The following is a 24,781-nucleotide window of genomic DNA, read 5'->3' on the forward strand; positions in this document are numbered from 1 at the left end:
TACGGTACAGTGGCCTCAATGCTCTCTCTGAATGCTACTTTAGGCTTTCCAGTCACACACGGACAACCGTATTCTCTTTCCATCCTCTAAACACAAAAGACACAAAGTTTTTATTGATTTAAATGCACGGCCAAATAGATATATTTTGGCTAAACAGCCTAACTTAATGCTATTAAGCAGTAGAATTCCAACAATGCTATCACTAAAGCAAATGCAAGCTAAAATTGGGAAGGCAGAAGATACTTGGATTTCTCCCTAAACAGAATATCTTATCTATGTAACAGATGCAACGTTGCCTCCTAATGTGTAAATATATATATTTTTCTTTAGTAAAAATGCATTGCTCCAGATGCTCCAAAAATGGAAACCTGATCTTCAAATATCATATTACAAGAAACTGATAGCAGGAGATATTGATTTATTTGGTGAGATATGGAACCTGTGTAACTGTACTAGGTTGCAACAGGCCAGATTAAAGAAATGTTTTTGTCAAGTGACAGTAGAACAGCATCATTCCCAGTGTAAACTTTAATACTCACCTGAGCATAGATTTCCAGGTGTAGTTCTCCCATTCCTGAAACAATCGTCTCTTTGTTCTCAGTGTCAAAATGGACTCGGAAAGTGGGATCTTCTCTTACAAAACGGTTAATGCCTTTGGCAAACCTGTCATCATTCTAAAAAGAGAGAATATTTATTCAGTTTATATGGCTAACTAATCAAAGTGACTCAAAGTACAATACAGTGGATTAAAAACATGATTTAAGATGTCCCAAATTCACTAACAGCAGTGCAACAAAAGTCAAATAGGAAACAATCAGCTGATTCACAATTGCCCTGCTGAGAAAAAGCTGATCATGCTTTTCTGAAGGTCAGTATGGTCAGGGCCAAACAGGCCTCAGAGGGAATGCTGTTCCAAATTTAGGAGCAGCACTAAACAAGGCACACCCAAGGAGTCCCATAACATGACACTGTAACAGCCTTTGAGGTAGGTCAAATCAGTAAATAGGCAAAGAGCCGTCCAATTCAGGGCCATCATTACCTGCTTATTCCAAATCATGACAACAAACCAATCTAGTATGTCACAATCTTGAAGGCCTGGGAAAAGTTCATAGTTGTCATGCTGGCCATGAAGAGCCAAGCTGCTTCAAACTCTGGACCAACACGGGGCAAGTTAAAGGCTCCTGACTCCACGCGTATGGGAAATTTAATCAACAGCCTTAAGGGGTTCAGGCAGAGAAGCCACTGCACAGCAGGAAAGCCAACACAGCAACAACAAATCTCAACTGATAAAGAATCTGATTATCTGTGAGGCACTTCAATACAAAATCTGAAAGAATAAATCCACATTTTTCCATTCACTGAATAATTTAACAATTCAAAAAGCCGAGTTTCAATCGAGGCTTATTCTGGAGAACATAAACATACTTGCTACAAATGGAGAATTTCTTACTTGGAGTCATGTTAACCTATCTGGGAACACAATTAGGAATGTAAAAAAAAAATTCATACCGACATTTAAGACATCAAGCCTATCAAATGTTCATAGAGGGTACTCAAAATGACCACTTATCACTGAAGTTATGGCACTGAACGAGTGGTAGTTTTGATTGATCCTCCAAGTTCCGGTCACAGCACCCCTGTGGTCACATGATCATGATTTGGGTGGTTGGTAACTGGCTCACATTTGAGACTGTTGCAGCATCCTGTGGTCACGTGATTGCCATTTGTGACTTTCCCACAAGCAAAATCAATAGGGAAGCCAGTAGTAAAGTTTGCAAGTTGCTCCTGTAAGTCACTCCTGCTGCTTTTTCTATTGAGGAGCTCTGCTATGGAGTACATGAGCCCAGGGATCTCATATTCTGTAGTGCAGCTCACCACATCCCACCAGCCTGCTCAGGCTCTGCAGCAACCCCTCCGCCACCCAGCCATGCTTGCACCTGGTTGCAGCATCCTCTCGCAATTTATAGCATTCACCTGCCCACTGGTCTGCTTGCAAGCCAGCAAAGGAAAGACTTGTGACCAAGATTTGCAGCCTCCTGCTGGCTTCCCCACTGCTTGTCCTAGTCCTAGTCACATGAGGTCCTCAGTTAAGGAACTGCAATCATCACATAATGATAGCAACAGGGACTACCAGGATTGATGTTGCTAAGCAATGTGGTCACATAATGTCGAGCTTTGTGACTATACTGCTTAGCGATGGAAATTCCACTTGCAGTTACCGTTGTTAAGCAAGGAGAATCTATAGCAGAAAAAGAGCTTCTGTACTGAAATATTTCAATTACATTTTAAAGGCAGAAATGCCACCATACTCTTGCCCACTACTATCAAAAAGCCCCAATCAGATCACACATAATTTATTCCACCAGTTGTTGTTGTTTTACTTCAGATCCCTACCTTGTTGACTGGCTTCATTGTGATGGAAACAACAGGATCAGGTACATGAATGGGTTCCTATAAAGAGAGTCCATAGAAACAATTTCACAACATAAACTTTCTAGAAGTCATCGCTGCTGGTAGACAAGTTCTTCCAAAGATTAAAAACAAATTAATGAAGACATTATAAGATAAACATGCATTTTCTTGTGTTTCATACCCATTATATTCTAACAAGCTGTAGTTATTAGAATATCACTGTACTGTCTTCCTGCATCACCTATAATTCAAAATGTCCAGTGTTAGATCCTTATTATTGCAGGACTATATAATATTTGAAAAGTTGGGGGCCATTTGATGATTCTATATTGTTACTGGAAACAATAGGGCTAATTATTTTTATCTGTGGTTTGGGGAAGTCCAGGTGAAAGGCTTCTAGGATACAAACTGCTCCTACTCCAAACATTACCTAACTCCTAAAAACATGAAATCATGCTGCTGAAATTCATCTATTTTGGTGGGTGTGACTTGGGGTTCCACCATCTTGCATTATACATCAAATCTGTAGACTTCATGGAGTGGAAATGGGAAAATCTAACTAAATAAACACCAAGAGTTTTGAATTATAGCATGCATGAAGAGAATGGATGCTTTTAGGTTACAAGTTTATCACTGGCTATGGAGGCTTGCTTGCAGCTTGTATTCACCAACAACCAACCAAATTTAAAACTAGCCCAAAAAAATTATTTCTGTCTTTCATTAACAAGGACAAAAGTTATATCGTAAAACAAGTCTGCAGCAGCCATTGGAAAAATAAATAGGACACAGCAATTTGCAGAATCTGGGACATTCACGACTAACCATAAGTTTTGTTACAAATCAGCAACATATATGAGGTAATGAGGGAATTACTGTTATATTCAAGAACTAAATATAGAATAATGCTTGCAACTAGGAAACAATATTCTCCCTTTTGCCTCCACCCTCAGTTGTAATTACAGCTGTGCAACTTATTGGTTAGTTTTGCTACTACCTATCAATGAAAAAGCTGTCACTGAATCTTTTTCACACTTGATTAAAATGTATCAAATAAATCACATATATGAAAGTTCAGAGATTCCATTTTTTCACTCTATAAAAGTATATCTACAAAATGCCACACCTTTCATACTACTCTATTGCAATCATATGAATAAAAGTTTAGTTTAATAGAAAAGACAACCTCTTCAAATAAAAGCTGAAATACAAGAACTTCATATATCACATTTTGAGACATATAATAAAAATATAAGACCTGAGAGAAACACATATGTAATTAAAGTGTGTTTATTAGGCTCATGGAGTGGCATTACCTGGCCAACGTGGTTGACACAGTATGCCAAGAGAAGCTGAACAGGGTAGGACATATTTGGACATGAGATTATTAAGAAAAAAATCCCAAGGCTACAGGGGAGACCTGAAGGTTAAACAAAATTACTGGAAAAAGACAATGGCAAACCACTAGTGTTGCTATGAAAGCTACGTGAACATATCTAGTCAGGAAAACAATGAGAATTAAACTTAAAGGTTCATTTGTATGCTTTTGAGGGAGTTGGGATTAACTGAATGTGGGTTGAATACATTGCAAACCTAACTGGTTTAAGAGCGTTCAAAAACTATTTCAATTGCTATCAGATATGAATTAATTCCTCCAGAATTGTGTCGGTGATGTTTATTTATTGGAATTTATTTAAGGCCTGGGAAGAGAGACACTGGAAGCATGCCCCAGACTTTTACTTCCCAACTTTAATAACAACAACAACAATAACAACAACAACTTCTTTCATTGTACAAGGAAAGCTAAAAACAGACTAACAATAGAATAAAGCCCTTCTTTACTCACACCTATTTACCCAAGGAGCTCAGAGAAAACACTCATGCCTCTTTCCAAATCTTATGAATGTTTTCCAAAACAGGTTATCCAAACACTTTCCTCTTAGAGAAAGTCATATTACCTTATATATAAAGCATGGTTTACATTCATCTATATATCTACGTAGTTGAGTTATACTCTACTTTTCCTCCAGGAACTCAGTAAGGAACTTCCTCCTTCTCTTACAACAACACTATGAGTGGTTGGTCCAAAGACATCCAGTGAGATTCCTTGAGTCAAGGTGGACTTAAACTTGGGTCTCTTTGATCCTAATCCAATACTTTAACATCCACACACCCTGACTGTTTTTAAGACAAAACAGAAGAAAGATTCACTGCATGATTTGTTTCTTCTTATTTCTACTCTACCAGAGTGCAGAACTTCTGTTTCTATACGGGTAATATATTTATGTCTTGTGTTTTCAAAAGCTGGTATAAAGCAGACTAATATATTGATAGATAAATGCATATACACAAATGTGTATATGTTTTGGACTAGGAAAGGGGAGACACCCCCCCCCACACACAATTTGAAATGTTCAAAATCTCTTTTGAAAAATTCACATTTGTAGATGGGAAAAACTGGGAACCAAATTGTTAAGACTTAAACAAAAAAAAAAGCTGCAACAGCCCAGTTAACAACTTACCATAGAAAGATCAGTATGGTCTCTCTCTGTGAAAGTATCTCCACTAGCACAATCAATGCCAAAAAACGCACAGATATCCCCTGCATAAACCTCGTCCACATCCTAGCAAAGTAAAACAATATTTTAGATGCTTATTATTTTAAGTACGTGGCATGAGATGGTGTTGGCAAAGTATAACCTTAATAAACAGAAACTGGCTCAGCTAATTTTAGTGCATATATATAAACATACATGATTAAAAATGAAATAAAAATTCAGAATTTTAAATTCATTTACATACGTAAGTGGATTATTTTTCAAGAGCAATGGAACAATGTACTGCTCTATCAGAGAATCTGCATGATTTTGGCTAGTGGGTACATTACGGATTTTGAAACCCTGTTATGGACCATCTTAGAAAGCATTTGTCATGGGGAAATGATGGCCTGATCACAAACTGGCTGCCAATTATAAATCATCTGTTCTGGTAAGACTGAAAAAATGGCAAGCAAGGATGGTTAATTACCATCCCTAATTCATGAAACAAAGTCTTCTAACTAAACTAAGTTAAGAGAGACTCCTACCTCTGTAACATATTAAGATGAAGAATTAAGGATTCTATTTGTACTGCCCAAAGTACAAGTACTTCTTAAATTTATGTTTACACTCCTCTATCCACAAATGTTCTTCCTTTTTCCTTTTTTCCTTGTAAAGGCCCAACAATTTAGATGAAAATGGTCTTGGATTCCAACAGACTTTTGCTATTTCTTGAAAGCTGTTCTATTTATTTGATGTGCAAAGAAAATGGGAGCCACAAAAAAGAGAATGGGGAGAGTGCATTGGCACAGATCAGGGTTGTGGGAAGCACAGGACGCAACAGAACGAGTCAGGCAGAAGATAATTCTTAGGTTTTCAAGGGGTCACACTCTTAGATAGGCATCATCTCTATATTTTGAATGGAGAGTGAACAGTGGAAAGACTTGTCTTGGAGAGTGATGAACTCCCTTTGAAAAAAGAGGACGATCAGTGATGAAGCATCAACTAATCTTCTAGAGCAGCAGGAAGCTATGTTAAATAAATAAAATCAAAGTTCTTGCCAACTGTCTGATGAATCATCATCTCCTTCTCCTCTTCCCCCTCCTCCATTCAGCTGAGAAATAAAGTGTACTTGAACAATTCCTCTCCATGGAGAAGAACCAAGGCACCAAAAAAGCAGATATGCAAATTAGAGCAAAATACTTTTACATCCCACACAATATATATAATATAGCTTCCTTTGTGTTTTTACATTTTGGAATCTCTTTTGCCTACTTTAGGGATCCCCAACCTTTCTTGGTTGGCGGCCCAGTGAGAAAGGAAGGGGCAGGCACCTTTATGTGTGCATGTGTACACTCACAAATCTGGCTGCGTGTGTGTGCGAACGGGGCCGTGAGCATGTGCGCTCCACAAATGGGGCTGCTAGCGCCTGTGCGAGGCTCATGGTGAGGCTACTGCCAGTGTAAGGGAGTTTCATTCGATACAGCATTATTCCATACAGTTTCATTCCATAGATTCATTCCATACAGCATTAACCTTGTGAACTCTCAAGCTTCCTCCTTTCATTATATATTCAAGATGGACAGTATTTAATATTTATTTGTTATGTATATATAGGGGTGTGGGGCTATACATACATTGTATATAGTATGTTTAGATGTGTGTCATTTATGTGTTTCACTTTGAGAGCGAGCAACTAAATTTCATTTTTAATGTGTGCCGTTGTGCCCACAATAAAAAAATGACAATAAAGGTTATCTTATGAGCACATGCACATGCACACAAGTGTGTGCACTGGCTAGCCACTCATACAGCCCGGTGGCCAAGAGGCCACAGCCCAGAAGTGGGCTGCAGCTCATAGGTTGGGAACCTTTGACCTACAATATATATGTAAAATGATGTATTATTTACACTGGGGAATAGCTTAGAAAGAGGAAGTGTCTTTCCTTTTGATCAGAGCCAGAATGAGGGTGCAGGAGATAACCAATGGGAAGCCAAGTTGTTCTCATCTCTCAGGGCTCTTGCTGTTCATTATTCTATGACAGATGTGACTAGAAGAGAAACCAAGAACAGAATATTCCACTATGTTAGAAAAGAAAATGTAAGGTGTATGTTATAAGAACGGAGTCCCCACTGTGCAGATAAGGGACTCTTCTCTTTAATATCCTTGCTTTGATACGGACTCAGTGCAACCGCATCCTGAGTTACTTCTGCTTATTAAGGAGGAGAGTTTACTTGCTGAAAAAAAGGCTGCAAAAATTGGTAATGGCATGTCTTTAACACTCACCTCCAGCTTGTCTGCATGCATGCGGGCGAATCGTTGTACTCGTGTCTTTTTCTGAGTCCTGGTGTTATAGATATAGCTACTTTTCTTTAGCATCCCTTGATAAACACGAACATATGTCAGCTGCCCAAAACGTCCAGCCTGGAAGTAGCAAAAACCAAAAGCTCAGGGTTTGTTTTTTTTTAAAAAAAAAACATAAGACTTTCCCTCAAAACAACATAATATATCCTTAAACATCTACTCAGTTTAGCAGCCACCCTGATTTTCACAGAGGAAATACCGTAAATGCCGGCGTATAAGGCGACTTCCGCGAGCGCTGAAATCGGCGCCAAAGATGGGGGTCGTCTTATACGTCGAGTCGTCTTATACGCCGGAAATACTGGTAGTTTCCGGCGTATAAGACGACGTTCTAGGAATGCGGCCCGGCTATAAAGACGGGGGTCGTCTTATACGCCGAGTCGCCTTGTACGCCGGCATTTACGATACCTTTCTAATAATTGCAAATATTTTATTAAATAAAAATATAAACTTACCTCAAGTTTAAATGCCAGGCCCAAAAATGGCAGGGAATCATCTCTGGCAGAACCTAGCAAAATCCTGGATTTTTCCGGATTATCCCTTCAGCAAAATAAAATTTAGTTTAAATGCCAAGATTTTAAAGGTAGTTATCAATCTGTTATTGTTGTGGAGCTTTAATGTACAGAGTAACTTAATGCACATTATCACAAGCTATGAAGACCTATGTAAGATGAAGAATTAGCATTCGAGCACTATGCAGCTTGTACTACCATATCAGGTTCTGTGGAGTTAGACAACAGTAGTGTAAGAGAGCTGGAGATAGTATGGAAGCAGCATTGTCTATAGATAATAGTACCAGTTATTCTGGTGTCTGACAGATCCTGCATATGAAAGAACTGAAAAACTATAAAGTCAGTGTTCTGGAGATGCCCTCCCAAAAAATGTCTTCGTAAGATATTTTATGCACATCTACAAATGCTTTATGTTGTAACTCATAGAATAAACATCAACACAGGGAAGTATAAATATAATCTATTCTCTTGGCCAATGATGAACTACTATAAAAAGCTTCATCTATACTAGCTACCATTGCAACAGCAGATGACATGACTGTTTGAATGGGCTGTGCAAAGTTTCTGATCTGAATCAGAAAAGCTGCTTCAAATCGTACAGGAGTATAAATACAGCACCTGCTTGTCACTCATTAAAGCAGCTGCATCTGTTTCCAGGAGGTATGGCTTCAGCAGAAGACACAATGTGTTGCTTTAATGAATCAGAGTGGTGTTGCATTTCTCTTCCTGCACATTCTGAATCAAATCAGATCTGAAGCTCTATACAGCCCTCTTCACTAATGTATCACTAAGCTCAATAACCAGCAGCAATTCAGTTTTTTAATGGTCTCCCATCTGTAGGCTACACTGATGTATCTATTATCTCAGGAGATGATTTTATAGGTATATTCAACATGAGGCATAAGGGTCTATGACAATTCAACGTGGCCAACTCGCCACGTGACAGCTCCCTGCGGGACAAGCATTACACTAATATCAAAGAAATGGTGGAATAGAATCATTGAAGAAAGGATGCAAAAGCAGGGAAAGAATGAAATATGAATGACAAAAATTAAAATAATCTTTTATTTTAAATAATTAAATTGAATTGTTAAATGGTCCTGCAGTGAGTTGTCCCATGGCGAGTTGGCCATGGAGAATTGGCCACAGCGATTTGGCTGCAGCAGGTTGTCCCATTTCATACTTCACAGTATTTTGGCTGGGCTTTCCAGGTTTTGGTAATAGCCGCTTCAGTTTTAAATTGGGGCCACTTTGAAGAATCTGTCAACAGCATGTTTTAAATCTGGATCTGCCGCAATGCTAATGGATCTCAAATTTACTTTTCAAAAAACATTGTGACAAATCTAGCTTTTCCTTATTTCCTGCTAAACTATCCAAGTCATATCTTCTATCTATAGGCCAGAAGTTCTGCAATATTACAGATCTAAGGATATCTCTCATGTATGATTTAGTTTTATGTTTAACAGAAGCAAAGAGGAGAACAATAGGTTCTGAAGTACTTGTCTGGAATGTCAGGCTCTCAACTTTTTTTCTTAGTCTTTGAGCAGCTGGTAGAGTCAAGGCCATGCCATGCTGTTAATCTGTAGGATGTTCTATAAAGATGCCTCGGATATCACAAAACAACAATATCTCTATGCCAAGGAAAATTATTTTGTGAAACAAAGAATTGCAATAAGTGATTCTCTGATTTGGACTTCTCTCAGCCTGAGAAAATAGACAGTGTTTTATAAAACCTAGCTCCAAACATCTGCATATTTCTTCATTATTAGGAAAATGGTTAACCCCTTCCCCTATCCATCAAATGCCCTAACACTGGCTTAAAATTTAATGCAGTTTGCCCCAAAACAGAGTAAGAAGTAAGTGAACAGTTTTATATGTATGAGTTTCAATGATAACTGAATAATATATTTTAATTTAAGCAATATTAATGGTCAAAATCCTGGAAGAAAGCAAACTGCATTACCTAATTCTATCATCTCCAAGGAGCAGCGGTATACAGTCATTGGGGTGATGTTTGTTTGTTTAGGAAAAGGTCTATAAAAACTAGATCAGTTTTTCATAGACTGGTGCTCTCTCAAATGAGCTAGAATTACAAGTTCCCAGATTCGCAAACATGCAATCCCATCTAAAGGGGAACCATATCATAAATATGTGTTTTCTCCTCTATTCATTCTTGGTACTTACTTCTGGTTCAATAATGCGTAATTTTGCACTTCTGATGGATTTGGGAGATATGCCAGAACAGCATCCAACAGAGGTTGCACCCCTTTATTCTTCAGAGCACTTCCAAGCAGTACAGGGGTGAAGGTCCTACTGAGGGTTGCTCTTCTTACTGCAAGCTAGGAAGTATCACAACATTTATACTTCATTATTAACAATTACTTGCATCCACTTGTCCTACCAAATCAAAAACCCGAATCTTGGCTTATGAAAAATATAGCAGAAATGTTGCTTCGTTTACCATGGTGGCAATAAGTTCTTTAAATTGGGCATATGTTCATTTTAAAAACAAAAGCTTCTCTGGTTTTTTTTGAGGGGGGGTTCATTTCTCAAGACATGGCTAAGTCTATTCAGAACACACTTATTACTGCTTTCTTCTTGATGGAATTGCCTGTGGGTTGTACAGTAATAGAAGCATCTGATTAAAGATTGTGTGAAGGATTAGAAAAACCATATTAAACAAAAAACTGTACAGGAGTTCTGGGCTTCAATAAGCTGAACAGAGGACCAAGAGGACAATAAAAGTTGAAGAATGAGCTCAACTTCAGCTCAGAACATTGCTGGAACCACAAATGTTATCAACTGAGAGGCTGTGGGTTTTAGAGCAAGCTATCCTATCTTAATATGATATAAAGGAAGCTGAAATGAAGCAAAAGAACCAATTCAGAAACCCCAAATCCTACCCACTGAATCTAGGCTTGCTTAGTCCTATGATTTGATACTGTTTATCAATCATAGGAGCCAATGATTCATATCTGAAATTGGCGAATGAAGATTCTGAATTCCTGTTAGCTTGTTTGTTTGTTTGTTTATTTATGAGACTTATATACCGCTTTAAGTGCAAGCACTCTCTAAGCGGTGCACACCAGTAAGCAATGTATATATATATTTATATTGCCCCCAACAATCTGGGTCCTCATTTTACCTACCCCGGAAGGATGGAAGGCTGAGTCAATCTTGAGCCGGTGAGATTTTAGCTGACACAGTCAGCTAAAGTGGCCTGCAGTACTGCACTCTAACTGCTGCGCCACCTCGGCTCATTAGTTTACTAAAGTTAGCATCTTTAAACCCTCAGAATATAAAACCTTGTCATGCTTCTCCTGACAGATTAGGTGGGAACCAATTAAACAGGAACATAAGCAATTAAGAAGTTTTGGTAGACATTTCATTTGTTGAAAGGCTAAGAAGTTGCTATAAAAATTCCAATGACTCCATTATATCGAATTCAATTCAACTTCCTTCCCATCCTTGCCCTTATACTTTGACAAATTTCTTTTGTTACCTGCTTTTTCAGAGTGTAACACAATAGCCAGACTTTCATTTCAGCAACAAATTATTTAATATGAACAAAAATCCAGTAACTTAAGCATTTGACCTTTAGTAAACAAGGAGAATTTGGTTCTTGATGACTCAGTGGCCATGTTAGTTTCCTGGCAATAATGCAAACTTGTTTCTATTGCCTTCATCTCATATTTTTTATTTTCTAATTTGGTCTATAGCTGTGAAAATTCCTGCTCAGCTTTCTGAGATCAGCCAAAATTGTTTTAGTGTTGCCACCTCCCGTGACACTTGCTAAAAATAAGTGTCCAGCAAGTTTCTCCATAAAAATAATCTAGATAATCACCTGGCTGCCTGCCACAGTGTAAGCATTAATCACTGGACAAATTAGCTCAAACAAGCCCAATCTTTGGTCTTTCTCACATCTATTAAACAATGTAAAATCAGTTAGCTATGGTATTTATTCTGCTGGGGGAGACCCAAGTATTTTTCATCTCACTAAGCAGAAAAGCATAGATTAGTATAACGCTTCAAAACTCAGGCTAAAATAATTTACAACTTTTATTCTAATAAACTGGTCTCAAAGAAATCTGCATGAAATAAGAAATGCTCCTGTTCTAAACAGCAGTCTTAAGTTACCTTCCTATATCTACAGTTGCTGCAATTTATAAATACAGCACAAAGGCTATAATTTTGCTTTGATTTTGTTGAAGCTTTGTAAGAAATGTGAATGTAGAAGGTTTAATACAGCACTCAGGAACCAGGAGTAGACAAACAGAAGCCATAGCAAAATGTTGTTATCTTTTGCTGCCAAGAGGAACAATTTTGCTAAAGGTTTCATCTAGAAAGATAGATGAGACATAGGGTCATATTTAGGCCATAGCTGTGCTAAAAGTAGCCAGCATCAGGTGATGAAAAAAACTATTCAAATAAGGGAAAGCAATTACTAGTCAGAGCTGAAAATAGACTAGATAAGAAGTTTTAATTATATAATGTAACAGCCTAATGTCAAGTTTCAAGTTTATGATTACGGCCACCAAATCAGCAATGATGACTCTGGAAAGTAGGAAACAGAAAATGGTATCCTTTTTTCTTTCTTTTCTTCTGAAAAATGCCTACATGCTGAAGAATGGTAGAACATCTTATTTTAAACCAATACAGGACAATTTCATTTTTTTTTTTCTTTCTTGCATCTTCTGGGTATTTTCCTATTTAATTATTTCATTCTCAACTGGCAGTGCAACATTCTTTGACAGGCATTTATTGACCCCATGCTTAGAACTGAAGTGATATAATTCACAAATTTATATAATCCTGAGAATTTACACAATTACCTAAGTCTGTAGAAACTGATATTTGAGTGAAGTCCTTTTCCTTTTAAATTCTGATTTGTCTTCATAAAATTATTTAAAGTCTTTTTTTAATGTAACTTAAGCAAAACATCCATTTCTGTCTTTGTGGTAAGGGATTCTACAAGCTAATTGTGCTTTACATGAAGAAACAAAACATGTTTAGGACTGAAATAGGTTGAAGATGCTTCATTCTATTTTGTATTAGTCTTAGTTTACATAGATAAAAAGGCACGTAATTTAGTGAGTGGGGTGAACATGTGGACATTTTCCAAATTAAGACAAAAGACTTCAGTCCATCGAAGGTTTTACAGAATTTAAGTAATTACTTTTACACTAAAATATATAAGATCAGCCTGTACTTATTTCTGCTGGATTTTCAAAGTATACAAATACTGAAGTACTCAAAGCAGTTTAGTAGCTCTCAACTGAGATGGAGATTCCAAATTAATTCTCCAACCGAAATCCTAGAATAATACGACCTTGGGAACCAAATGATTACATAAGAGCACTTAACATGGAACTTAATCTTTTAATTGTCATGTAAGAGACAGGATCAAGCAGCAAATTGAATAACCACCAGCATGCAGCAGTTCCCCAGACTATAAGTCATCAAATTCTAAGAAGGATAACAGGAGATGACTTCCAAATGCCAGAGCCTGTATTTTCCAGGCTCATCAAGTCTTCGAGCCAAATTCAGTCCTAAACTAAGCAAGTTCAGCTGTGGTGACATAGTTGCCATTTACACACTTCAATTTATACATTAGAGGAAGCAATTAAGTAAATTGTCAAGGATAAACCTGCAATAAAATAATCTTTCAGCAGAACAGTATGTATTTTTCTGGGAAACAACTATCAATATTTAAGTCCCAACATCACAGGTATACTGATTAGACAGGAAAGCAAGAGTGGAAATGATGACCTACAAGATCTGTCACAACCTTGTCAACCACACTAAACAGCTGGTTTCCTTCAGGCAGCTTTCTTACCCCCCAGTCATTTGTAGCTATTAATGACTGGTTTCAAAAGCTTAATGCTTCCCTGGATAGCAACAAAGTGTCATGAGGAAGATATTGCAGATACGTATACTTTCTAATGCTGCAATTTAGTTCAGCTCTTAAAAGTAATAAAATATAATACTTCTATATTCAAAGCAGTAACAAACGAATGCTGTCTGTATCAACCTCCTACAGTATCACATGAAGTGTTAATACCACTTTATAATGCTTTGGTAAGACCACTCTTGGAATACTGCATCAAGTTTTGGCCTCCACAGTGTAAAAAAGATGTTGAGACTCTAGAAAGAGTACAGAGAAGAGTAACAAAAATGATTTAGGGACTAGAGGCTAAAACATATAAAGAATGGTTGCAGGAATTGGGTATGTCTAGTTTAATGAAGAGAAGGATGAGGGGGGACATGATAGCAGTGTTCCAATATCTCAGGGGCTGCCACAAAGAAGAGGGAGTCAAGCTATTCTCCAAAGCACCTGAAGACAGGACAACAAGCAATGGATGGGAACTAATCAAGGAGAGAAGCAACCTAGAATTAAGGAGAAACTTCCTGACAGTTAGAACAATTAACCAGTGGAGCAACCTGCCTCCAGAAGTTATAAATACTCCAACACTGGAAGTTTTTAACAAGAGACTGGACATCCATTTGTCTGGAATGGTATAGGGTTTCCTGCCTGAGCAGGGGGTTGGGCTAGAAGACCTCCAAGGTTCCTTCCAACTCTTTCTATTCTGTTATTTATTGCAGTATTAAAAGTTAGTATTCATAATTTTCTGCTAAAAGTTTCCAGATTTTTAAGTTCTCATATATATTCCCTTACAATTAACCTGCAAGAAAAGTGTTAAAGTTGAAACCTTAATTTTCAAACATCAATCCAATCATGTTTCCACTTGCTGGTTGGGCAATTCATGATCCAACTTGGCAACCTTAATTTATAGCTGAAATTAAGTCTGATAATTATTTACTCAATATAAACAAGTGAAGCAGATTAAATTGCGAATGGCAGGCAGAGCATGCCAACAGATTACAGAAATAATCACTGAGTATCATCAACATTAGTGCAACAACTTATTATCACCATATTGCATTAATATCTTTGTCTTTGAGTGGAATTTCAGGATGGTGTATACAATGCATGATATCCTATCCTTTCCAATCCAATCCAATCTTTTATTTACAGAGATCAGCAATACGTAAAATGGATAAAACCAGATAAAATCGAACAGTTCAAAGAAAGATTATCCCACTATATTTAATATTAGTTGCCTCATTTTAACTACTTTGGTTATTGTGTAGGTGGTTTAAGTCAGACAGTAAAAGATGGGTGTAAAATAGCCCCTTCCCTCAGATACACTTAGTAAAAGGTTTTGATGTCCTTTGAAGATCCTTCTAAAAGTTACAATAAAAAAGGACACGTTAAATTTTCTTGATCTCACCAGTGTCATAAGGGCAAGAGTGCTGAGTTATACTTGCCAAATAATAGCAGGGATTGAAGGATGTTATGCCTGGTCCTGAATGCATCCAATTTCAAAGTCCCTGGTGTAATTCAATACTGCCCCTGTAGATAGTAAGTATTCTGCCTCTCCAGTCTATGTAAAAATATAACCTAGTCTAGACACAGCTCAAACAAACCCATGTTTTCCCTCCTCCTCCTGTCAATTTTGCTTTATAACAATTTGCTTCTGCCTGGAGAAGATTGCTTAGAAACAATCTTGTAAATTTTCAGGTATCTTTGTATGAATTATTACTGTCTCTATTCTTATGTTTCAAGGTCAAGAAAACTGCCACTGTTTAAATTTTTGTTTTGCTTTGTTTTAAGAAAGGAGCCTTTTTCTAAATGGCAACAAAATGGCTGAAATCACCAGGAGCAGAGACTCAGGAAAAGTTCATCTTTCAAAGTATATCAGAATTCCCCAAAACTTTATCACTAGTTATCTGAGTGCTTGTGTATTGATTCAAATATTATTGAGCTTAAGAAAATAAAAAAATACTTCTAACACCCAAATTGCTCTATGTTATCACTGTTTTAGAAAGCATTAAATTTGCGTAAATTGTAGAGTATGAAATCATTTTTACTCTTATTCTTCAAGAATTCCTATGAAAGTACTCATTTTGTTTTGCCTTTTTTGCTTATGCATAATGCAGCGCTACACTAATAGTAGAAATACCTACTCCAAAGGCCTTTAGTAAGTTTTCAAAAAAGAACAGAAAGAATTAAATTCTCTTACCTTCAAATCAGTCACTGTTGGAATTTTCTCTTCAAGAAAAAGCTCTCCAAGTTTTTCATCACTGTTTGCGACACATTCAATCAGTTCCTGGCGGCGATCTGAGGACTCTGCTCTGAACTCAGGAGGGATATCATCATATTTAACAAACTGGCTACAGAAACAGGAAAAATACAAAGTTCATCAATATTCAGCCTCAACTATACAATCTGGTATTTTGGACAGCTGACTTGAAAAGATGTATGGTCCTTAGCAGCACACATACTGATAAGTTTTAATTTTCATCTTCATTTAATTTTTCCATTTTAGGAAACCCCAGCACTAATGAATGTGATTTTAAAAATTATCAACTATTCAAATCTACAGCTACACAGCCTTTGGTGAATTTATCTAAAGGAAATTAATAGGAAGCTTTAGATCTACAAACTAACTTCTGCATGCTGCAGCTGCTCTGCTCTTCTTTATTCCCCCGCAGCTTTTTTGTTAGCCAATAAAAAGAAACCATGATTGAGTACCCAAATCTAGTATTTAATTAGTAAGACATCACAGATCTTGAAGCCAACATGGATGCAATGCACCAATCTATTACAATTAAGACATCTAAAACATGGGATAATCGGCTTTTCCCTACAATTTATCACTTTTCCAAAGATAAATGGCATTAAGGCTTAGATTAGCAGGCATCAAACTACATATATGAGCCATGACTAGGTCCATACTCCTCTTTCAAGAATGAAGAATCTGGAATTATTTGTTTTTGGTTATTTGGTTTACTGCATTGTTGAGATCTTTATATTAATTTTGATTTAAAACTAGTCAGTTTTAAATCAATTAGTCAGCATTAAAAATGTAATAAGGTAACAAAAATATTTTAAATCCTCTTTCCCAATGGGAAAAGAAATGGGGAAGCACATCACTATGTCTGAAGATTGAATCATTGCAAGTAGATTTTTTTCTTATTAATCTGCTGCTTCATCAGTCAGAGCAAGTTAGTTAGGCAGAGAACCATACCAACTCCTCCCACACCAACCTCAGAGGTTTCCTTTCCAAAGTAACTTGCTCTGACTGGTGAAACTGCTTGGATGAGCAGTGAAACATCTCAAACTAATACGAAAAATAAGTCCAGTTGCCACAACTAAATCTTCAGATAAGTTTACCTGGATGACTGAGAATCTTCATTGACACATAACTATTAGCTTTCCTATATCTCAATTACGTCATGCTAAAATAGGGTTTAGTGCGAAACCCAAATAAAAGCATTGTACACATACTAAATTTAAACTGAATAATACAAACAGAGAGCTTGCTAGCAGACTTTCTAACACACTTCAAAATCTGATTAAGACAAGACCGCTTGTTTGTGCTGGTTATATATGGAAGGTTCCAATGCAACCTCCTGTGATGGTTAAAATCAACCTCAGAAATTCCCAATGAGAGGCGGACAGAAGGGGAAATGGCTTCAATCTAACACGGTTTGTTTTAATCATCAGAATGGCAAGCTTCAAATTCAATCTTAAGCTATAAAGCCCCATCACAATAGAAATCACAACATATGGATTCATGCTTACAGTGTGTTAAGGCAAAGCCAAGCAAATTACACAAGCAAAATCCAGTGCGTGAACCCACATCATACATTATAGTTAAGAGATAAGAAATATTATGCTGTGCTATACCTGGCTTATCTTTCCTGAATAATCAAAATTACTGGAGTTTACTTCTAGAAGTAAAACTCCACCTCAAGAACATGAAACAGCTTTGCATTGGGAAACTTTTAGCACCTTACCCAAAGTCACCATCGAAGTATATAGCCTTTTCTTCAATTAAATCAATAACTCCTCTTAATTGCCCTTCCAGTCCCATGGGAATCTGAATAAAAGCAGCATTCTGCTTCAGCTTGGTTCTGTAAAAATTTAAAATATATACAATTTCTATACAAACCACAAGTATAAATAGTCATGAAGTCTATTTCTCCCATTATAAGTCCATTGAGCCTGGAAAAATGATTGTGGATTTCTGTAAAAATTATAAAGTTGACTATGAAAACGGTTGAGATAATCTCTGACCTCTCCATCATGACTTGTTCTCTAGCTTTTGACTGCAGCTAAGCAATCTCTTTGGTACAATTTCTGCATATTTGGCATGAATTAAGAATCTGAGCTATCATATCTAGGAAGAGACATACACAAATGATAATAGGCTTTAATTTTAAAACTGAAACAAGATATATTTACATTCTTCAGTATCTGCAAAATTCTTGACTGATAAAACGTTCTCAATGTTTACATATGTTATTCAGAAAAACGATCACCTGTTAGTGGAATTTAAGAGTCAGATGAGCAAATGCTACTATTACTATTAAATTTGTACGCTGCCCAATTCTCAACAAGTTTCAAACAATGTAACCATCACATGCTGAGAAATTTAGGATATTTTCATTCTGATTTTGTAGCATTTATGACAGGTGACCATCAGCAATCTTACATCACATAGCCTTGGCAAAACTAGAGAAACTGTATATTTATCTTCACTGACAAGTCCTGGTCTCAGAGACACAATTTTGACCAGTCGACTTCATAAAAGGAACAAATTACTGCATTTAGTGATCATTAATTCAGAATGTTTATCTAATTACAAGTTTTAGACAGTGAAATTAAGCAGCTGGCTTTAAGGGTCTTTTCATACTTTACAGTAAAATTATTTCTATACAATAATGAGGAAATCTTTTCTGTATCAACTTACAATAGCTTTGATACAAATGGGCAGTGATATCTAATCATTTTACCTATTAGAGTTTTGAGAAGATAGCTCACAAATCAGGTGACAGGTAGGTGGGATGCATTTAAATTTAGCAGTTCCTACCTTAATTGTTGTAAGGCTCGGTTTGGATTTGAGCCCATGCGATCCAATTTATTGATAAAGGTCAAGAATGGAACATCATATCGCTTCATTTGTTTGTTCACTGTCATAGTCTGGCACTGAACCCCTCCGACAGCACACAACACGAGAATGGCCCCATCAAGAACCCTCAGGGACCTTTCCACTTCAATTGTGAAATCAACATGTCCTGAAAGTGAAATAATTGTATAAAAGTTTTAAACTAACTAAAGATTCACTGCTGCTATTGAAGTCACGCCACATTTCCCATTTATTATGGTTTTCAGGAATGGCAAGCAACAAATGCAAGTCAAACTAACAGTTAATTGAGTATGCCACTGACTGACTCTCCAAAAAACTTACATAAAACCATACTCTGTTAACAGCAGATTTTAATCTCCCAACTGGCTGAGAGACTTGAACACTATCACACTGGCAAAACCATCAATCAAATGCACAAGCAGCTTTTCTTGGGCTAGCTTATATCCTGCAATTATATCTTTAACACTGATAGAGAATCTTTGTAGCACAGGTTGGAAATGAGAGGTCCTTGGTGCTCTCTAAACTTGGTTGTTTTCTTGCAGACATTTCATTTTATCAAACAAGTAACACCATCAGCACTAGCAACCACTAGCTCAGACAGCACCAAGTATCCCTCACCTTTAATACCATCACATCTGCCTATCCTAGGTCCTTAAGGACTCAATGGGTGGATATAAAAACACCAAACCCAGTCTAAACGCTTGGATGGCTATGCAACCAACCATAATAATAGATTTCTATAGAAAGTATTGTGTGCATGCTACCAATGAATTCTGATATGTAATTTTCGATGTAATAAGTGCCTTAGCACTGCCTGGGAAAGGGGAGCACCGATACACTGAGTAAAAGTGAGAATGACCTAAATCTAAGCACATAGTTGCATGCCAGCATGTGCTCATTCATACTCACTAAAGTTAAGAAGAATTTTGGTGGATACATTCAAATAAATCACAAATATCTTATAATTACTCTGAACTGATGCTCTTTAAATGTAAGTGTTTATTTATTAGACGTTTATTCCACCTTTCATTTGAGACTTCAAGAAAATATATATAGCATTTCCTCCTCTTATTTTTTCCCCACAATAACTTTGTGGGTAGGTTGGACCAAGTGTCTGACTGGCCCTAAGTCACCCAGTGAACTTCTGGGTCTAAGAATGGATTAGAACTTGGCCCTGACTGCTCCTAGAACAATACCTTAATCATTACATCACATTGTCTAGACCAGTGGTTCTTAACCTTTTTGAATGAATCGCCCCCTTGAGCCAATGAGGAAGTTGTCATCGCCCCCTCCCCCAATATAACCTCTCAATCACAACATAGGAAATAATTCTTCAATTCATCCAAACATTTTTTTTGTTTTCTTTAAAATTGTCATCAGGACATATTGAGGCAAATAATTTATTTCCAGTCTTTTTCCCATATCTCAACTGTGTGAAAAATTTTGATGCCACCCGTCACTTTATTCCCAAACTTCGTGATACATGTATTTCATTATTATTTATTCAAGACACTTAAATGTAATAATCACTGAAAACAAAATTAAATTGCAAGAAAGTGAAATGCCCGAAAAGAAAAACAGTAACATTTAATGACTGAATTACAAGTGAAATTTAGATGCAAAAAAGAAATATAAAAAGGGCATAAGAACAAACCGCAATGCAGGAACTAAGAATTTCAAGACAAAAACTCTGAAACTAAATTAAGATTCGAGGAAAGTATATATAGTCACGCACACTGTAAAAAGGATTAAAAAGACACAAAGAAAATATAATATCGAACTGGAGTGCACGCTAAAAAAGTACAATACAAAGAGACACAAAATGTTTTACAGAGCCACTCAGCATGTGATGTTTCGAAAGAAGTGCTCCCCCCTCCATCACTGCCCATTCTGGCCAATGGCACGCCACTGTATGGGTAGAGGCTGCTGCGCAACGCGCATGAAGATAAGCGATGCGTATTCACATATGTACGGCGTTCTGTACTGAAGCTAGCTGGAGGAACATTTGAAAACACAATTCAATCCACTAATAGCCAGCGATCTGATGTTTTTGTACGACAGATATACAGCAGTTCACTGTATGAAAAAGTCTCAAAACTGTCCCCAAAACCTCTCGCTCCATCGCCCCCATATCGCCCCTTTTTCATTCCTTCGCCCCTGCGTCGCCCCTTTTCATTCCATCGCCCCCCTGAAAAATGAAATCGCCCCCTGGGGGGCAATATCGCCCAGGTTAAGAACCACTGGTCTAGACCCATGACTCTTAAATTTTCAGCCAGCAGTCTGGATGAATCCAATATACTTGGAGGACATCAGATTGGGAAAGGTTGCTGAAAGCCATGATGGCCATATAAGTCTATCACAATCAGGCTTTCTGTGACTGGTGAGCCAGGCAATACAAAACTGAAATGAATATGAGCACAGCTACTCCAAATTCCACTTTATATATTCATTTAGAAGAATTCTGCTTATAAACAGTCTAGTGTGAAGCCTCCCACTCCCAATCCGATTTGCTAATCAGTTAAAAAAAAGACCCCAAACTAGATATGCAAATAAGTATTCTTTTTTACAGCAAATAACAATGAAACATGTGGAAAACTAAATATGGTATGCAAGGACAACACTACCTGGAGTATCAATTATGTTAATATTTGTGCCTTTCCACATGGTGTACGTAGCGGCAGACTGAATAGTGATCCCTCGTTGTCGTTCTAATTCCATGGAATCCATCACAGCACCTATCCCATCTTTCCCCTTTACCTAATAAGAAAGAAAGCAAACCAATATATCTTCATATGCACTGCTGTCTGTTTATATAAAATAGAGCTTTTTAAAATCACTTAATTTAGCCCTACTTGGATATTCCAGATCAAAATCTAATACTAAATATAAGAAAAAGGTAAGGAGGTAAGGAGGATATATATTTTAAAAAAATCACAAGAGAATTTTTAAATGATTATTTAAATGTCACAAACTAATGAAGAGTTCATGTCTGTTTTTCAGCTAACAAGAAAATGTGGTGCAATGATTATATGAGCTTATCCCAAAAATATGTTACATCTAAATGGGGAGTCCGTCAATTAAGCCTGAAACCTTCACACATTTATTCATAAAGGCCAGATTATTAATAGGGAATGGAAATATAACTCAGGCCACTTCTGATTTTATAGACTGAATTGCACTTGCAAATAAAGTGGTCATTAGTGTTACTATTTCTAGACAGACTAGATAAGTTTGCTTGAAGTTCAGGTGCCCTCAAAATATTTTTATTCCCTGCAAAGTCAATCTTTTCAATTCATTTTTGTAGATGATAGATAGATAGATAGATAGACAGACAGACAGACAGACAGACCTTTATTGTCAATTTTTTACTGCACAATGGCACACATTAAAAATGAAATTTAGTTGCTTGCTCTCAAAGTGTACAAATACATAACACACATTTAAACATAATATATACAACATATGTATAGACCTACACTCTTACATAAACTTCAATTTAAATGAAACAAGAATACCCAAAGACAATCAATCCATTTCATTCTCCTATTTTCAGATAGGACTAAACAATTTTTCTATAATGTTATAAAACATATTCACTCTCTTTTGGATTTTTAGAATTTTTGCTTTTGTCACTGAATTCAAAACTTTATGTGGGTCCCACTGACATATGAAAGGAGTCTATGTGAACAGCAGGATCAAAATTTGATGCTCATTTCATTTATTTCATAAGCAGCCATCCAAAATGTAATCTGCAAATCATCCCTCTACATTCAGTGAACAGTCTATCCAATACTGCCTGTTCCCCCATGGTGAACTGCTTCAGTTCAATAGCAACTGAAAATTTTCTAACACAAAGTACAATATATGTTGATGTCTTGCTACACTTCTATGAAATTTTGATCTGGGCCTTTCAAAAGAAAAAAAGGGAAGTTGTACTTTTTTCATCCATTTTCTTATAAATGTGTATGTACGTTTTGAACCCACTTACACTTCAGTTTTAGCTGGTGGACAAGCAGGCTGTTAGTCTTCTATAAAATTATCTGGTTAAACAGCTGAACTTATGATTTATTCAATTATGGCAAATCGCCCATTGAAGCAGCACAGCACCCCAATATCATATTAATGCTGTCTCCATATCTGACACTTGATAAGAGATCGTGAATGCAATGTTTGGTTTCTGCCAGATATAAAAACATCCCATGTGGCTTCTCCTCTCTCAAATTCTACTTCTGATTCATTTGTCCAGAGAAAAATTTAGAGGGCTACAGGTGCTTTCTGAAAAAAGCACTAAACCTCATAAACAATGGCTTTCACACCTACAGTAGGTGTTAGTTTCACCCAGCACTTTCAGAAGATGGATACTGACTCTAACCAAGGAGACAGAGACTCCTGGATGGTGCTATGGGGTTCTGACTTCTTGGATAGCCTTATATTATATCCCTAGAATGATTCAGATAGGCAACGATGCTTGGAAAGATTCATTATTGTTCAAAACCTTCCCCATTTAAGACTATAGCCCTGACTCAATTGATAGAGCTTTAGATATTATTTATTATCCACCTTTATTAATTTGTTATATTTTTAACAATATAGATTCAACTATTGCCTCCAACATTCCTGTATGTTCTGTTTGTTTCATGCCCCCTGCATACATACATTTTACACAGCATTCCCAAAAGTTGACAATAAAACATAAACAATGAAATTACAGAATAATGCCAAGCCTCCCCAATGTATTCATAAATACCTCATGCATTTCGGCTATCTTTCCTGTGTAAAACAGAATACGTTCGGTTAGTGTAGTCTTTCCTGAATCAATATGTGCAGAAATGCCTATGTTCCGAATTTTTTCATTGGGAAAAATTCCTGAAGAACACCATCTGCAGCTATATAGCATGAGCTGGGGGAAAAAAAGCGTGAGTTGTAACAATAATGCAATATATATATTAAACAGGGTTCATATACATTTTCAATGTAATAGCCTATTCAGTGGTTCTGTTATGACAGCACCCATCCCTACCATGAATAAAATTAATGGTTTCATTGGGGTTAGGGTTGGGCAAAAAATTAATATATCATTCATTCATTCATTCAATCAATTTCTATCGCTGCCCATCTCAGTCAATGACTCTGAAAGGCTTACAATTAAAAATCATTATAATTAAAAAATACTAAAAATATTTTAAAACCATAAAAACACTAAAAATATCAAATATACATAAGAGCAAGATATTTGGCCTGTTAGCCATCCAGCCAGAAATTATTTTGAATAATTATAATTAATGTAACTATCAAGTAAAAAAATTTATAAAAACATAAATTTTATACATATTTTATCATTTTTTCATTGAAAATCAAAAATAAAACAATAAATTTCAAATCTGCATTTTAGTGGGAAAGATGAGATTGCTGAATTTTGTGTTACTGCTAACTCTGTATTTTTGAAGACTGCTTCTCTCATTTTCCCCTCCAGATTTCTTCTCTATCAATATTTGCTCTTTGTAGTGGCCACTGTGGAAAATCCTGCTGGCTTGTTCATTAGATTCATTTTAAAAATCTGAACCTATCATCTCAGCCATTTCAAGCAATACTTTAACAATCATTCCTTACAAATCAAATACTGTGTTGCAAGAATTGTATGTTGCAACATGAACAAATGTTAGCAAATAAGTGTAAAGTAAAATTTAAGTTGCAAGTTCAAAGTTACCCAGTACATTGAAAACAAGTGAATATCATAATTTAAGATCTCGGCTATGATTAATTTTAGAAAGTGAAATGGGAATGGTTAAAAATATTTTATCAAACCAAGTTGCCAACTCATTGGTTAATTTGGAACAATTCTTGCTATAGAATGGGGGAGGGAGACCTTCTAATACTGTATAGCTAGGGCTTTAGAGTTATACATTGTTTTTTTCTTGCTTTAATCTATTAGGCAATATGTAGATCTGCCAAATAATAGCATTC

At 36.5% G+C, this 24,781-nt stretch overlaps 1 protein-coding gene across 1 annotated transcript in view; it reads right to left on the bottom strand.

Annotated features, from left to right (window-relative positions):
• The window catches only part of GFM1 (G elongation factor mitochondrial 1), a 43,592-nt gene that overhangs the window by 17,507 nt on the left and 1,304 nt on the right, over window positions 1-24,781 (bottom strand). Inside the window, exons 2-13 of the mRNA XM_039363875.1 lie at window positions 23,565-23,717; window positions 21,442-21,574; window positions 18,761-18,965; window positions 17,685-17,801; window positions 15,905-16,055; window positions 10,005-10,159; window positions 7,764-7,848; window positions 7,234-7,371; window positions 4,932-5,033; window positions 2,395-2,451; window positions 540-674; window positions 4-86 (exon numbers count right to left, since the gene is read on the bottom strand). Coding sequence (XP_039219809.1) covers window positions 4-86; window positions 540-674; window positions 2,395-2,451; window positions 4,932-5,033; window positions 7,234-7,371; window positions 7,764-7,848; window positions 10,005-10,159; window positions 15,905-16,055; window positions 17,685-17,801; window positions 18,761-18,965; window positions 21,442-21,574; window positions 23,565-23,717 — 1,514 coding nt within the window. The remainder of the gene's footprint in view (window positions 1-3; window positions 87-539; window positions 675-2,394; window positions 2,452-4,931; window positions 5,034-7,233; window positions 7,372-7,763; window positions 7,849-10,004; window positions 10,160-15,904; window positions 16,056-17,684; window positions 17,802-18,760; window positions 18,966-21,441; window positions 21,575-23,564; window positions 23,718-24,781) is intronic.

The sequence above is a fragment of the Crotalus tigris genome, unplaced genomic scaffold (genome assembly GCF_016545835.1).
Source record: "Crotalus tigris isolate CLP2741 ecotype Arizona unplaced genomic scaffold, ASM1654583v1 scf7180000019608.391392, whole genome shotgun sequence".
Classification (NCBI taxonomy): domain Eukaryota; kingdom Metazoa; phylum Chordata; class Lepidosauria; order Squamata; family Viperidae; genus Crotalus; species Crotalus tigris.